Source organism: Equus quagga, chromosome 2 (assembly GCF_021613505.1).
Source record: "Equus quagga isolate Etosha38 chromosome 2, UCLA_HA_Equagga_1.0, whole genome shotgun sequence".
In the NCBI taxonomy this organism is placed as follows: Eukaryota; Metazoa; Chordata; class Mammalia; order Perissodactyla; family Equidae; genus Equus; species Equus quagga.
In genome coordinates, this window is record NC_060268.1 from 24,841,696 (window position 1) to 24,857,614 (window position 15,919).

Here is a 15,919-nt window from a genome sequence, read left to right on the forward strand (position 1 = left end):
GCCTTGGAGAGAGAAGCCGGAAGAGCCGAGGGGGCGATACTGGGCGAAGGAAAGAATCCTGGGTCACCTTCAGATGCAAGGAAAGTCAGGGAAGCTGATTGGAGAGGGGTGGACAAGACCCTGGAGCAAGACATAGAGGCAGAGAGGCAGTCAGGCGGAGGTCGGGCTTAGAGAAGGCAGACGCTAGTGGGAATGTGGGCATGGCAGACCCTGAGACAGGCAGAAACATGAAGGCCAGGTCCGACTTTGCAACAGGGAACCAGGCAGAGGGAAAGGAAGGTTAGACACAGACAGACAGAGATACAGGGAGCCAGGCAAAGAGAGGCGATGCGGTGCCAAGGAGGCTGCCCCTGCCTCGTTGTCCCCTCACCTGCGGCAGGAGTCTCCATCCCGTGCCCTCGCTCTCCAGGACTTCCAGCAGAATGAGGAGCTGTCTGGGAGCAGCTGAGGGAGGATGGAGAGCAGGGATGGATGTGAGAGCCAGGGGAGAAAAGGGGGCCTCAGAAAGGAAGAGGAGGGCAAACCAGACCACACAGGGGGCAGAGCCCTGGAACCAAGTTAACCCCATGCCTCCTCCTCCTTCTACAGGCGGTATGGGTTACTGCCTGCCTACCCCACACCCCCTCTCCATCTATACTGAGTCTGGCCAGCTTGGAACACAGGGTTCCCTGAGGACAAAGCCTGGTCTTTGTCACCTGGACCTGACCCAGCCTGACCTGGTGTTCTCAGCCCCTTATCACGTCTCCAGGGCAATGGGAACCAGGCAGTGACGCACTGGCCATGGGCTAACCCCCTAGCTTACACACTGGGGCCTCGAGTGACCTGGAGCTGGGGACAGGTGGCCTGCATCCCCTGGGAGTAATGATTTGGCCTAGACACCTGCAGGAGATGGGGATGTGGGGTTCACTCAGGTCCCTCCAAGGATACTGGATACAGGGTACAAGTCCCCTGGAGAGAGATGTGTGTTCCTGAGTCCAGTAATGGGGCTGTGGAGGGTGCCAAGCAGTTGGAGACCTTGGGGGAGAAGCCATATATTTAGTGGAAAGCTCTTCTACCCGGAGAAGCTGACCCCTGTCTGTCCTACCCACCTCCACACTCTAGAGCTATATTGAGAGGTGACAGTAGATGGGGTGGGAGGGGGAAGCTGGGACAGTGCTCCTGGGTGTGAGGGTGTGAGGGAAAGCCAGAGTCGGGGAGTCTGGCTTTGTTTCCTGAACACAATGTCCACTTAGTCATAACAAGCACGGCCTGCTGAAGACCGGACACCTACAGCCTCTGAAAGGTGGCATCATGGGAGGCTAAGGGAGGGCCTGGGGCACTTGGGGTCACCCACAAGGAAGGGTATGTGAGTACGAGCTACAGGAGGCTCGGGGGAAGGGACGCCAGAGTTCTACCTGTGGAGGGGGAGCAGGCAGCAGAGCCCCACGCCCACCCCCACCCCATGGAATGCAGAGCCTGGGGCCAAGCTGGTGTAAATCCCTTGGCCTGCCAGGCAGCCCCGCCAGCCTCAGCAGCACCTGTACCCTCTGGCAGCCCAGAGAGGCACGAGGGAACAGCCCCCTACCCCCACCCCTCCTCCCTCAGGTCCCCGGATTAACGCCTCCTGCCTCTGCCCACCCCCGCTCTGCCCCACACCAGGAGCAGAAGGTGGCAGTGGGAGGGTAAAAGTTTATGTGTGCAAATGTGACTGTGCAAATGTGTTTATCAGTGTGCATAAGAGCAAGCAGGAAAATCCGCAAGCTTGAATGTGCGTGCAAATCTGCGTGTGTGTGGCTGAGAATGGGCATGTGAAGGTACTGGACTGTGGGTCGGAGTGCAAATCCTTGGCTGTGGCACTGGGGAATACCTTCCCCTATTGGAGGGGGTTGGATGTGGCCACTGTATCAGGAGCATCAGGAGAGGGGTTCCAGATGTGTGCCCAAAGCAGCACAGCCTCAGCACAGGCAGGAGGATACCTGCCTGGAGACATGGGGACCAGAAGGAAGCCAGGCACGGAATTTGTGGAGAGAGAGGGCAGTACAGAAATTCTTCTCCTAAAAAAAGGAAACTGAGTCATGGCACTGGGCAGAAGATCCCCTCCCTGGGCATCTTGGCTCCAGCTCTCAGTTCCTCACACTGTGGGACTCCAGGCCCTAGAGAGTGGGGAGATGCTCCCAGCCTGGGGCTTTGTGAGGACAAGCCAGAGTGGAAAGGAAAGGCGAGAAGAAGGGAGGGGAGCCCGTTAGGGGGTAGGACAAGCCTCTGGCCTGCGGGATAAGGTGACCCTCACCCAGTGTGCTCAACTCACCCTTCAGGTTAAAAATAACCAAGGTAAGGGCCTGGGTGGGTGGGGGAGGTGGTTTGAGAAGGCCCTGTCTTCCCACTCTCTGCCCATCAGTACTCTGGAGAGGAGGAATGTGCCCAAGGACTAAAAAAAGGCCCTGGAGCCAGAGGGGCTAGGGCGACAGACCTTTCATGGGCAAATCTGGAGGCCCTGCTGTCCTCTTGTCACCTCCAGAGCCAAGGGATCAAGGGAGGAGGAGCTGGGAGGGGAGAGAGGTGGGAGGGAGGGTCCCTCCGGAAGGACTCCAAATTTAGGCAGGGGGTGGGGGCAGCAGGATATAAATGAGTGGCTCGAGGACGGACAGACACTCCTCTGGACCAGGTGAGAGAGGGTTTAGCTGCAGAGGCTCTGTGGCCAGCCCTCAGGGCCCCACCTTGAGGGGCTCTGCCTTCACCAGCAGTGGGGGGAAGGTCGGTCAGAGGCCCAAGGGTTCTGCTAGAACTGTCTTTCTCCAGCCCCCCGGGAGTTCCTGCTGACAGACAGGAGGTTCCAAGGGAAAAACCAGAACACTCTTTTCTTCTCTGATCTGTGTTTCTTTGCCTGCATCTGTCCTCTCCTGCTTTCTGTATCCTCTGCACACTGTCTCCATCTTTCTCCCTCCTTGGACGGCTTACTTCTCTTTGTCTCGGCTTTCTTTTACCTCTTGGTCTTTGTCAACACTCATCGCTGTCACACTTCTTTCTCTGTCTCTCCCTCTTGCCCGTCCTTCTTGGCTGTGTGTTCTAATCTCCCTGCCTCTCTCTGTTTCCGACTCTGAGCCCACATCCACCCCTTGCACTTTTACTAACTCTGCATCCTTTCTTTTCCTGCCTCTCTGCCTCTCTCTCTCCCTGCCTCCCCCTTTTGGTCTGTCCTGCTCTTGTCTGGCTCTCTGGGGCAAGCCCGCTGGCTTACTTCTCACTGCCTCCCTCCATTGTTCTTCATTCTCTTTTTCCGTTCCTCTCTCTACCTGGCTGTACCTCTGTGGCTCCACTCATGGTCCAGAGTCTTCAGGATTCTCTGTGAAGAGATAACCAGGTGAGAACCACCCCAATTTCCTCCTAGGAGCCAGGGTGCTGGACCAGGGTCCCACTGTCTCTCCTCTGAGCAGCTCAGCGCCTCCCCTTAGCAAACTCCAGCCAATTCCACTCTACTCAGACCCCCACAGGGGTTCTCCTTCAGCATCCAGTCAGAGGACAAGGGAAGCAGAACCTGAGCTGGGAAGACTGGACCCAGGCCAAGTGCTTCTCAGTGGCAGAGAAAGCAGTAGGACCCAGGTGGTGAGGGGATGTGGCATGGAATGGGGTGTGGAGGGCAGTGTCACCCACTAAGACCTGGGTTCTTGTGTCTCAGCTGCAGAGGAGCGACAAGATGACCGATACCCAGATGGGCGATAGCCAGATGGCCGATTTTGGGGCGGCGGCCCAGTACCTCCGCAAGTCAGAGAAGGAGCGTCTGGAGGCCCAGACCCGGCCCTTTGACATCCGCACTGAGTGCTTCGTGCCCGATGACAAGGAGGAGTTTGTCAAGGCCAAGATCGTGTCCCGGGAGGGGGGCAAGGTCACTGCCGAGACTGAGAATGGCAAGGTGCGTGGAGCACAGCCCCCGGGGAGGGGAGGGAAGGTTTTGGGAGAAGGGTGCAGGAGTGGAGTCACTTACAGTGGGATCTGAGGAACCCTGGAGAAGAGCCAAAGCCATTGGGGGTGCAGGACATGCCCCCCTCAAAGAGTCCAGCATCTGAGGGTGAACTCTTGACATTTCTCAGATGGACCTGAGCAGGTGCAACAGGGCGCCACCCCAGAGAAGCACACCCCTTGCCAGAGAGGATGTTGGCAAGAGCCCCAGCCTGTTTCCTCCTCAGTGGGTCTTGTGGATAAAGAGGGCACAGACACATCATCGAATGGAACTCCCTTATCATACTTGTACCCCACTCCTTTATGCCTTGGTTTCCTCCATGGACCAACTTTCCCAAATCCCCCTCACCCAACCCAAGAGCAAACTCTTAGACCCAGATGAACACAAAGAGAGAGAACTCTTGAGCAGAATGCTCAGTCCTGGGCTGGTGACTGGCACTCAGAAGTGCCCAGTCCCCAGTCCCTCACGCCAGCCGTGAGAATTGCCACTGGTCACCAGCAGTGGCTCAGAACCGTGTGCCTTGCAGACATACTGACTGAATTTCGTGTCCCTTTGAGGAATGAAATAACAGGCCACAACCTGCCGGGGACTTCGACTCTGCCACTAACTCACCACCGTGCCAACAATTCATTTAATTATTTCAAGCCACGGCTTCCTCTACTGTAAAAAAATTCTAGAATACCTACTTGCAGGAACTAATGACGTCAGGGCATGGAAAACCCCATGGGGCCAATCAAACCACACCGACAGTGACTGATGGGGAGTATAGAGTAGATGGGCGAGATGTTTTTCCACTAGGGACGAAGGTTTGCCCTCAAGCACTGCTCCCAGGAGACAGCCTTGGGGTCAGGATAAAGCTGGCAGATGGGAGAGCTGCCAGCCCCTCTGAGTTTGTCCCTAGACACTTGAGGCAGAGATTGAAAGGTGATGCTCATGGGCACAGGATCTGGAGTGCTAACAAGACACAGGGACTCTCGGGCAGTCCCCAGGATGGGAGAGACAGCGGGTGGGTAAATTATCTGGGGAAAGTGTCCTGGAGGAACTATGGGGTAAGGCCAGGCACAGGTCAGAGAAGAGCCAGGGAGCAAGGTGGGGGCGGGGGTCGTGTTCTGGGAGGAGGTGAGTGGGCAAGGCTGGCAAGCCAGACCAGCAAGGTCCTGGTGGGAGTGTGGTCATCCTGACCCACTGCCCATGCTTCCTCCCCAGACGGTGACCGTGAAGGAGGATCAGGTGTTGCAGCAGAACCCGCCCAAGTTTGACAAGATCGAGGACATGGCCATGCTGACCTTCCTGCACGAGCCCGCGGTGCTCTACAACCTCAAGGACCGCTACGCGGCCTGGATGATCTATGTGAGTGCAGCCTGCACACCGCAGGGCCCCCGTGCTGTCCGGAGAGCAAAGTGGCCAGGGAACTCTCTCAAGGGGAGGAGTCAGAACACTGCCAAGGGGCCCCAGTACCTCCCACCCGCCCCGCCCGCCCCCCTCCCCCCTCCCTCTTTCCCCTCTCCCCACCTTCCCCCACCCCTCCCTCCTGGTCAGCTGCAGAAAGAGAGGAGCCAGCTGGGATGACCAGGGACTCTCCTGCCTGCTGCCACCGCTCATCCTGGGCTCTCCCCTCCTGATTCTCATGCCTGCCCTGTCTCCTGATCCAGACCTACTCCGGCCTCTTCTGCGTCACCGTTAACCCCTACAAGTGGCTGCCGGTGTACAATGCAGAGGTGGTGGCCGCCTACCGGGGCAAGAAGAGGAGCGAGGCGCCGCCCCACATCTTCTCCATCTCTGACAACGCCTACCAGTACATGCTGACAGGTGAGCCAGGCAGCCCCGACCTGTGTCCCCTCACCCCACACTCATGTGGACCTGGGCCCACAGCCCTGACCCACAGCCTCTCCTCTTTCCTCCTCCAGATCGGGAGAACCAGTCCATCCTCATCACGTGAGTGGGCGCTGTCATCCACAGAGAGGCTTAGGGGTGACCCAGGCTGAGTCCTTGGGGGGCAGGGAGGAGGAAAAGTTTAGGCTGTGATTGCAAGGAGTGTGGTGTGCTGGCTCTCATTAGAGGGGTGCAGGGGTGACCAACGATGATGGGCCAATTCCGCAGGGAGCTGGACCCCAGTGAGGAGGTCAGATGGCCGGGGCACTCAGGAAGGAGGGTGCATGCTGAGCTCCGAACGGGGAACAGTGGAAATCTGGGTTCTGATCAGTCCCTATTGCCTCCAGCGGAGAATCTGGGGCAGGGAAGACTGTGAACACGAAACGTGTCATCCAGTACTTTGCCAGCATCGCAGCCATAGGTGACCGCAGCAAGAAGGACAACGTCAATGCAAACAAGGTTCATGGTGGGCCACAGGCTCAGCAGAGAGGGTCTGAGGGCAGACTGACCTGGTGATCCCTAGCCCTGTCCTGGGGAGAGGTGGGCACAGAACCACTGAGCCCAGTACTGAAGACCTTCTTGGCAGGAGACGCACTCTGTGGTCTAAATACGGCCCTTTGGTGCCTCAGACCCATCAGCAGGCCATCTAGCCCCACCCCCATCCCCCAGGACCAGAGCAGCCCCCTGCCCTCCCCACCACCACCTGGAGGTGGACAGAAGATGAACCCCCTCTGCTCTGCTCCCTTCACAGGGCACCCTGGAGGACCAGATCATCCAGGCCAACCCCGCCCTGGAGGCCTTCGGCAATGCCAAGACCGTCCGGAACGACAACTCCTCCCGCTTCGTGAGTGCCCTTGACCACTGCCAACTGGCCCCGTCTGGCCTTGACAAAAAAAGGAGGGTGCTGTTTTGCCAACAGACAGCACATCCAGTCAATTGTACTTTATTTGGCTTTGGAATATCAGTGTGTGTGCGCACGCACACACACACACACACACTCTCACTCTAAACCCTCCCGACTCAGCCTGGCTCCTCGAGTTCTGGGAACTCAAGAAAAGAGACCCAGAGTCACCACAGCTGTTCCATAGCCAAGTAATGGAACTGATTTCAATCACTTTCTAGATTTTTCCTTATGACTATTACCACAGCTCTTCCACATTGGAAGTGGGAAGAGAGCATAAACACTGGAGCCAATTTCCTGGCTTTCCACTTGCCCAGCAAGTCCCCACACCTCTCTGAGCCCCGGTTCCTTCATCTGTGAAACAGAGTAGTAATATATACCTTGCTGGTTATTGGGAGGATTACACGAGATCCTATCAGAAGTACAAACAGGAGGATTCTATCTGGGTTCATCCGTAGCCTGTGTCTGCTTGGAGAACCCTGGTGGTATGTGGAGATGGGCATCTTTTCCCTGTTTGACTCGTGTTAAACTGGGACGCCAAATAGGTCGTTCACATTTCCAGGGCACTCTGGGTTGCCTTGAGGTCCAAGATCCCCATTCTGTCCCTTCTGTCCAGTTCCCTCACACTTTGTCCCATCTGCCCCCAGGGGAAGTTCATCAGGATCCACTTCGGAGCCACTGGAAAGTTGGCTTCTGCAGACATAGAGACCTGTGAGTACTCAGGGAGCCCTGCCCACCCTCCGGGTCCCCACCTCTGCCTTCTTTCCCAGCCGGGCGGCCCTATGTCATCATTTCCCCTTCATCCTCTTTGTCTACATTAGCCTCTTGGCTTTAGGATCCTTTCTTCTTTAAACCATGTCTTTTCTCCTGGTTCTCTCTATCATGCAGTAGGAACCTTTCTCCCCTGATCTGCACCCTTTTTCTGGATCAACTCTCTTTCCTTTCTCCTCTCTCCTCTCTTCAGATCTCCTAGAGAAGTCCCGGGTGATCTTCCAGCTGAAGGCTGAGAGGAACTACCACATCTTCTACCAGATCCTGTCCAACAAGAAGCCAGAGCTTCTGGGTGAGCTGAACTGATGTCCCTGCTGCCCCGCTGCCCTCGCTGAGCCTGCCTGTGTGCAGGGCGGGCACCCTCCTCCTCCCCACTCTGCCTGCCCTGCTCATCCATCCTCCCTGCATCTGCTCAGCGCCTCTCTCTTCCTTCCCCACCTTGGACCTGCCTGCGGCTCCCCTTTCCTCCCTTTCTACCCTTCCTTGTCATCTTTCTCCTCCTCCTCTGTATGGATTTCCTCCTGCTCCTCAATATGTGCCTCCCCTTCTCCCAGGGGCCATTCCCCCACTATCCTCCCTCTGCTTTTCAGCCTAGGACCTTGCTTCTTCCTGCCCCAGGTACCCCCTACCTCCTACTTTTTCATTTCTTTTGGATTCTCTCCTTGGTCCTGGCTGACTCTCCACCTCTCTCTCTGCTTCCGGTCCTCTTCTCCCATCCCTGCGCCCCTCTCCTGACCCCTCTCTGCCCATCCCCTGCCTTCTCCCACCCCTTGTCCCCTGCCCTGTTCCTTGCCTGGACAGACATGCTGCTGCTCACCAACAACCCCTACGACTACGGCTTCGTGTCTCAGGGAGAGGTGTCCGTGGCCTCCATCGATGACTCCGAGGAGCTCATGGCCACAGATGTGAGTGAGGAGGCAGTGTGAGGGCTCCCGAGGGCCCATGCGCCACCCGCTCCAACCGCCCTCCCTGCCTCTCTCACCCCATCCCAGAATGCCTTTGACGTGCTGGGCTTCACTCAGGAGGAGAAAGTTGGCATCTACAAGCTGACAGGCGCCATCATGCACTACGGAAACATGAAGTTCAAGCAGAAGCAGCGGGAGGAGCAGGCTGAGCCAGACGGCACCGAAGGTTTGAGGGGCAGGAGGCAGGGGCCAGAAAGACCTGAGGTGCTGGTTTACCTGTCATGCCAAAGGCAGCCCCCTGGGAGCAGGGTCTCCCATGCTGCATCCAAAACTGGTGCCTTTCAACAATTCTTAAGGAGTTAGGTTCCCACCAGTGTTGTCAGGACCGTGACAGAGAAAGTGGGAGGAAACCAAAAGTGTGAGAAGCAGTGGTCAGAGCGCGGGGCCTCTTCCCAGGGCCAGGCTCTGCCCCCACCCCACCCCATCGGCCCTGCCTCCAGGCTTTCTCCTCCCTTGGAGCCGAGCCAGGCCTCTGAGTACCCACCATCCGCAGACAAGCTGGCTCCCGGAAGACCTGAGGATTGTGGGGTAGATGGGTAGGGTGAGGGTTGGGGTGTGCAGGAACACGGGAGAGGAGGGCAGACCGAGGGGCCCCCCACAATCCCACCAACTTCTCAAGCCCAGCTGCACTGACCAGAAGTAAGTTGGAGATTTTTCCTCCCGTGCCCAAGACTCACCCAAGTCCAGGAAAGGGCAGACTCCAAGCTCTGCATCTCCCTGTCATTAATGCAGGGTCGGGAGGCCGCCCAGCCCTTGTGAGCCGCCCAGCCCTTGTGAGCCCCCCGGCAGGCTCTGTGCCACCTTCTGTTTGGGAGGAGCAGGTCAGGGGTCAGGACACAGCTGAGGGCATTGGTATGCCACCCACCTCCCTGGGCCTCAGTTTCCTCCTCAATGAAATGGAGTGACAGTCCTTCCCAGGCAGGGCTGTTTCGACAATCCTTTGAGAAGGAGATGTGAAGGTGTAAACAGTGCTAGACAAATGCTCAACAACATTCCTCTTGACTTACCTTCGAGGATCCCTTCTCTCTGTGTCAGCCCAGATCAAAATGCCAAGCCTGGGTTTCATGATAGCATGCCACATTATCACAAAACTCTTCAAATTAAACCAAATAAATTCCCTCTAAATAGAGATGGTATTTGGACGGCATCTTTGGAGAGCTGGGATTGGGATGAGGGTGGCTGGCCAACATGCTGTTGCGAACCTTGATTTCCCAGCCAGTCAAATTGGTGGTCGTGGATTGAGAGTAGAGCGTGCTCAGTCCCGGGCTACATCCTGGGGTGGGGAACAAAGGAGGCAGGGAGCAGAGCACAGCCGGTCCCATCAGCCAGTCCCTGCCCTGGAGAGACGAGAGGGTGCAGTGAGGGCAGGGGACAGGCTTACAGAAGTGCTGGGCAAGGGCTGGTCCAGAGACATGCAGCAGACATAAAGGAGGACCTGTGTGTGGTGGGAGGCCCTGGGCTGATGAAGAGGCCCAGGCTCCAGCCTGACTTGGGCACACACTGGCTGTGTGACCTTGGGCACAAGGTGACCCTGGGCAAGCCTTGTGCTGGTCCAGGCCTTTGATCTGCAACTCTTTAATGAGAGGGGGTTGGACCTAGTGCATCTGAAAGGCTCTGGCCCTGGGACCAGGAAGGAGGGTCTGTCGAAAGTGCTTGCTTACTCCTTTCTGTCTCCACCAGATGCCGACAAAGCTGCCTACCTCATGGGGCTGAATTCAGCGGATCTGCTCAAGGGGCTGTGCCACCCTCGGGTGAAAGTGGGCAATGAGTACGTCACCAAGGGGCAGAATGTCCAGCAGGTGTACTACTCCATCGGGGCCCTGGGCAAGGCAGTGTATGAGAAGATGTTCAACTGGATGGTGATGCGGATCAACGCCACCCTGGAGACCAAGCAGCCGCGCCAGTACTTCATAGGAGTCCTGGACATCGCTGGCTTTGAGATCTTTGACGTGAGTCAGGGGAGCCCCGCGGGTGGTGAGAACAGTAACTCACTCGTTCACACATGCAACAACTGTTTGTAGAGCCAGCTATAGGCCGGGCGTGGGAAAGGCAGGGGGGTTCAGCAGTGATGGAGGCAGTCATTATCCTGTCTTCAGGGGGCCTCTGCCTCCCTGCCCTGACATGGGAGGGGACCAGCCACACCCCTTGCTGGGCTGGTGCTGACCCCATTGGCCACTCAGCCACCTGCCTACCTGACCGCTCCTGCCCTCCCTCCCTCTCCCTGCAGTTCAACAGCTTTGAGCAGCTCTGCATCAACTTCACCAACGAGAAGCTGCAGCAGTTCTTCAACCACCACATGTTCGTGCTGGAGCAGGAGGAGTACAAGAAGGAGGGCATCGAGTGGGAGTTCATCGACTTCGGCATGGACCTGCAGGCCTGCATCGACCTCATCGAGAAGGTGCTGCCTTGGCCCCACCACCTGCGTCCCATCCTCTGCCATCCCAGACAAAGTGGCAGCCCCACCCCTTCGACACCCAAGAAACTAGAGTCCCCAGAATCCCCAGCCTCTCTCCAGGCCCAGCTTCCACCCACCGTGCAGTCACAGGCTACACAGGATGAGCCCCTTCCTTCTCTCCCCAGGACCTAAGACCTTGTCCTCTAGGGTGGTCACCTCATAGTGCCTTAAGAAGGGGACGTAGTGAAGGAGAGGACTCCTAGCACTTCTGACACCCCAAGAGAAGGGCCATTCATGGAAAGATCCTAAGCTGAAACATTGGCTTCCCATCTTCTCCCTGTTCTCTGAAAATAAGCCCGTCCTCAGCCACTCTTGCCTGTAGACTCAGGAGACAAGGATGGAGCTGGCGGAAGCCTCAAAGTACTGCCTTGCTCTCAGGGCACCTGTGTATGTTGCTGAAATAGCCAGAGCCTGCAGTGGCTGACCCTCACTCAGTCCAGCCACTGCCCTTCAGAAAATGTTGGGTGGTTATCCAGGGTGCTGCTCTTCCAGAGGCCTCAGAGTGCCCTGAAACTGTATGGAAAAGAGACGTGGATGTATGTTTGTGTGTGTGTGTGTGTGTGCGTGTGCATATGCGTGTGTGTGTACATGCATTTTTCTGGGGAGGGAGTCTTTGGTTTCATCAAATTTTCAACGGGATTCTTCCCCCAAGAAAAGTCAAGAACCCCCACGCTTTCTGAAGAGCAGGATGTGCAGAACCACCCCTTGAAGAAGTGTTGCCTATCATATAGTCAGGGGTCTGGTCTGCCCTGCAGTTTGGCATCTCTGACACACATCTGTCCCTGCCCTGACCCCACTCAGGGGCGGGGAGCCATCCAGGAAGAAGGGGCTGTGTTGCGAGGCCATGGGGGCCTTGCAGGATGACTGGGAGTACATGGCTCTTTGCTGGATTCCCTGGGGCAGAAAGAGGTTACATAGGCCAGATCTGAATGTAATTGGATTTAGGTTAATTCCAGGAATATTGACTACCTATATTGGGACAAGAGGCTCTCTGTGGCACGCCAGCCAGTGGGCTGTAGTCTTTCCTCTGTCAGAGTGTGGGACACTGGAAGCCTGGGGGTGCACTGAGTGATGCTCTCTATTCCCCACACTGCTCTCAGCCCATGGGCATCATGTCCATCCTGGAGGAGGAGTGCATGTTCCCCAAGGCCACCGACATGACCTTCAAGGCCAAGCTGTACGACAACCACCTTGGAAAGTCCAACAACTTCCAGAAGCCTCGTAATATTAAGGGGAAGCCAGAAGCCCACTTCTCCCTGATCCACTACGCTGGCACCGTGGACTACAACATCCTGGGCTGGCTGGAGAAAAACAAAGACCCACTCAATGAGACAGTGGTGGGCTTGTACCAGAAGTCCTCCCTCAAGCTCTTGGCCACGCTCTTCTCCACGTATACTTCCGCTGATTCTGGTAAGAGGGCAGCCCCTGTACTGGGCCAGTATAAGAAGGTAACTTCTGGAGGTATAAGAAGCCAGGGTCCCGCTGCTGTAAAGCACATGACTCTAGAGCCAGGACGGAGCCCATGGGCCAGGGGTGGGGGTCAGGAGATCCCACAGCAGTCCATCTGCACCCCTTCTGTGAAAGTGCCACTTTCCACTTTGGGTTATGGATATTGGTGCATGTGTCACATGTCTTCTCCATACTGTGAGCAACTGGGGGTCAGTGAGGGGACACAGGCATCTCTGTACCTGGCACAGCATACAGCTGTGCCCGCAGGAGGTCTCAGTAAACCCCAAGAGGATCGCTGAAGAAACGGTAGAACAGAGGAGCCTGCAGGTCAGAGAAGGAAGGGAAAAGGTGTGGATTGAAATGAGGAGGAGGAAGCACAAGAAGAAAAGTAGGAGGTGGAAAGATGCCAAGAGTGAAGGTGGGGTGAGGCGAGGGTGGCGGAAGAACGCTGATGTTATTTCAGCGCCTGCTCTGTGGCAAGCACTGCTCAGGGCCTTACTCACTCGGTCTTATCTAATCTTCTTCACACCATTTAGAGGTAGTTCCTATCCTCCTCATGGGAAAACCTAAACTTGGAGAATAACTTGCATGAAATCACCTAGCCAGTGAGCAGCAGAACCCTGCCCCTGCCCGAGGGCTCCTCCATTTTCAAGCTCTTGTTCATCATTCTTTCTCTTGTTATTAGTGGACAGCAGTAAAAGCAAAGGAGGCAAGAAAAAAGGCTCATCCTTTCAGACCGTGTCGGCCCTCCACCGGGTAAGAAGGGCCCAGAGATGCCAGGAGACCTGCAATGGGCAGGCCCAGCCCCTTGGCTGCAGCACCCTGACCTGAAGCTCTGAGTCTGGGGAGGAAAGAAGCTAGAGCTACATGGTCGTTTTTGGCATATAAACTCTACACAAGTCTGAACTCAAGGTGTAAATTATGTGTCAGCTCCCCCTCCCTTGGAGGGTGCTGGCAACAGGCTGTCTGGGGCCCAGAGCTCACGAACCAAAAGGATGGTCCCTGTGGCTCCTGACGTCCCACTCTCATCCACCCCCAGGAGAATCTGAACAAGCTGATGACCAACCTGAGGACCACCCACCCTCACTTTGTGCGCTGCATCATCCCCAATGAACAGAAGGCTCCGGGTGAGCGATGGAGAAGGGTCTAGTCTGAGGAGGGCACTTGGCTTCCACTTGCCCTGAAGCTGACACCTCTCTCTTCCCCTCCTGCCTCAGGGGTGATGGAAAACCCCCTGGTCATGCACCAACTGCGCTGCAACGGTGTGCTGGAGGGCATCCGCATCTGCAGGAAGGGCTTTCCCAACCGCATCCTCTATGGGGACTTCCGGCAGAGGTGGGTAGGGGGTGTCCCAGAACTCAGGGAACGCAGGAAGCCTGTGTGGCCTTGTTGGGGAGAGGACTCTGCAGGTGGCCCCAAATTCTGCAGGCAGAGCAGATCAATGCAGAACTATGGGTGACTCCAGGCACCTCCCTCCCCAGATATCGCATCCTGAACCCAGCAGCCATCCCTGAGGGTCAGTTCATTGACAGCAGGAAAGGGACAGAGAAGCTGCTGGGCTCCCTGGACATTGACCACAACCAGTACAAGTTTGGCCACACCAAGGTGAGTCCAGGGCCCCATGGGGTGGATTTGCAGAACGTGTGGGCATGTTGAGTGGGGCAGCTGGGAGCTCAGAAGGCAGACTCCTGATTCCTGGCTTCCTGTATCAACCCAAGGGCTGATGACCAGGCTTCCCTTCTGCTGTCTTTCACATTTCACTCTCAGGTCTAGGACGCACAGGTGGTGGGTGCCCTGGGAGCTCAGCCGGGGTCTCCTGCCCTCTTCCACCACCCTGGCTACCCTTCTCTGAGGCTGCGGCCCCTTGGTCTTCCCTTTGCCCACAGGTGTTCTTCAAGGCGGGGCTGCTGGGACTGCTGGAGGAGATGCGGGACGAGAGGCTGAGCCGCATCCTCACCCGCATCCAAGCCCAGTCCCGGGGCCAGCTCATGCGCATTGAGTTCAAGAAGATCTTGGAGCGCAGGTGAGGCACGAGGGAAGGGAGAGGCACTCCCGGAGATGTCAGAGGTAGACAAGCAGGACCAACCGGCGTGGGTCAGAAGACCAGAGTTCAAATCCTGACTCCACCACTTACCAGCTGGTCTGGGCAAGTGACTTGACCACTCTGGGTCTCATTTTGAATTCTTAAAAAAAAGAAAATTCCCATAGTGAAATGCAAATTAAGACTCCAATGAGATACTATTTTTTAAGACACTAGATTGACAAAAATCAACAAGTCTGGCCCACTGTTTACAGGTGTGTAAATTAGTGCAACCTCTTTGGAAAAGAATTTATCATCTGTTAAAGATGAACGATTGCATACCTTTTGATTCCACTCCTGAGTGCCCTCCCACAGTGAAACTCCTGCACGTGCACAAGAGTACATGCGGGATGAAAAAGAATCTTCATAGCAGCATTGGCCAAAATAGCAAAGATCTGGAAATAACCCAAATTCCACCCACAGGGGCATGGGTCAATAGTAGGATAGTCATTAAGTGGAATATTATAAAGCAATGAAAGGAGGGAACTACAACTACCTGCTAGTGTGTTTGAGCCTTAAAAGCAGATTGTTGAGTGAACTAAAGCAAGTCACAGAAGGATTCACACAATGTGATGCCATTTTTATAAAGCTCAGAAATAATAACAAAAAATAGCCGCATATTGTTTAAAGATTTAGACATATAGGGTTAAAGTATTTTTCGAAAAACTAGGAAATGAAAAACACAAGATTCGTGGTAGTGACTGCTTCTGGTGCGGGGACCAGGAAAGGAGACGGAGAGGAGTCCACAGGCAGAGCCAGCAGCGGCAATGCTCTAGCTCCTGTCTGGGCAATAGGTTCACGGAGAGTCAGTTTGTTTCATGCTTTGCAACTTATGTATATATCATGGATATTCCTATCTATAAAATACCACCATTTTTAACATATTTGAGGTTCTTATGAGATTAGAAACACTGAACACAATAGACACTCTATAGCTGGTAGCTTCCATTACTACTAATGCCCCAGTATGGCAGATATAAACTACCCTTGAATTATCAATTAATATTTATTGAGCAGTTCCATGTTCCATGTGGTAATGTTGGGGTGGGGTGCATCTCAAGGCTACGAGACAGGGCTCCTGCCCTCAGGTGCCTACAAACTTGCTCAGACAGGCTGGGAACCGAGTGCAGTTGCCCCATAACTAGGAAGTGCTCGTTGATAATGCTCCTCCCCGCCTCCATGATTCCTTGCCAGGGATGCCCTGCTGGTAATCCAGTGGAACATTCGGGCCTTCATGGGGGTCAAGAACTGGCCCTGGATGAAGCTCTACTTCAAGATCAAGCCTCTGCTGAAGAGCGCAGAGACAGAGAAGGAGATGGCCACCATGAAGGAGGAGTTTGGGCGTATCAAAGAGTCGCTGGAGAAGTCTGAGGCTCGCCGCAAGGAGCTGGAGGAGAAGATGGTGTCCCTGCTGCAGGAGAAGAACGACCTACAGCTCCAAGTGCAGGCGGTGAGGCCACGTGATTGTCTCTTCACTTCTCCTCTCCCT

The 15,919-nt window shown here is 55.6% G+C and overlaps 1 protein-coding gene across 1 annotated transcript in view; it reads left to right on the forward strand.

The window, feature by feature from the left end:
- Positions 1 to 452: 452 nt before the first annotated feature.
- LOC124235387 (myosin-6) overlaps positions 453 to 15,919 on the forward strand; it is a 28,051-nt gene continuing 12,584 nt past the window's right edge. Inside the window, exons 1-20 of the mRNA XM_046653266.1 lie at positions 453 to 473; positions 3,656 to 3,889; positions 5,144 to 5,287; positions 5,590 to 5,746; positions 5,845 to 5,872; positions 6,157 to 6,268; positions 6,561 to 6,653; positions 7,358 to 7,421; positions 7,675 to 7,773; positions 8,283 to 8,386; positions 8,474 to 8,612; positions 10,127 to 10,395; positions 10,674 to 10,844; positions 12,002 to 12,311; positions 13,036 to 13,106; positions 13,390 to 13,477; positions 13,568 to 13,685; positions 13,832 to 13,955; positions 14,237 to 14,373; positions 15,625 to 15,880. Of these exons, the coding sequence (XP_046509222.1) occupies positions 468 to 473; positions 3,656 to 3,889; positions 5,144 to 5,287; positions 5,590 to 5,746; positions 5,845 to 5,872; positions 6,157 to 6,268; positions 6,561 to 6,653; positions 7,358 to 7,421; positions 7,675 to 7,773; positions 8,283 to 8,386; positions 8,474 to 8,612; positions 10,127 to 10,395; positions 10,674 to 10,844; positions 12,002 to 12,311; positions 13,036 to 13,106; positions 13,390 to 13,477; positions 13,568 to 13,685; positions 13,832 to 13,955; positions 14,237 to 14,373; positions 15,625 to 15,880 (2,724 nt within the window). The 5' untranslated portion in view covers positions 453 to 467. The remainder of the gene's footprint in view (positions 474 to 3,655; positions 3,890 to 5,143; positions 5,288 to 5,589; positions 5,747 to 5,844; positions 5,873 to 6,156; positions 6,269 to 6,560; positions 6,654 to 7,357; positions 7,422 to 7,674; positions 7,774 to 8,282; positions 8,387 to 8,473; positions 8,613 to 10,126; positions 10,396 to 10,673; positions 10,845 to 12,001; positions 12,312 to 13,035; positions 13,107 to 13,389; positions 13,478 to 13,567; positions 13,686 to 13,831; positions 13,956 to 14,236; positions 14,374 to 15,624; positions 15,881 to 15,919) is intronic.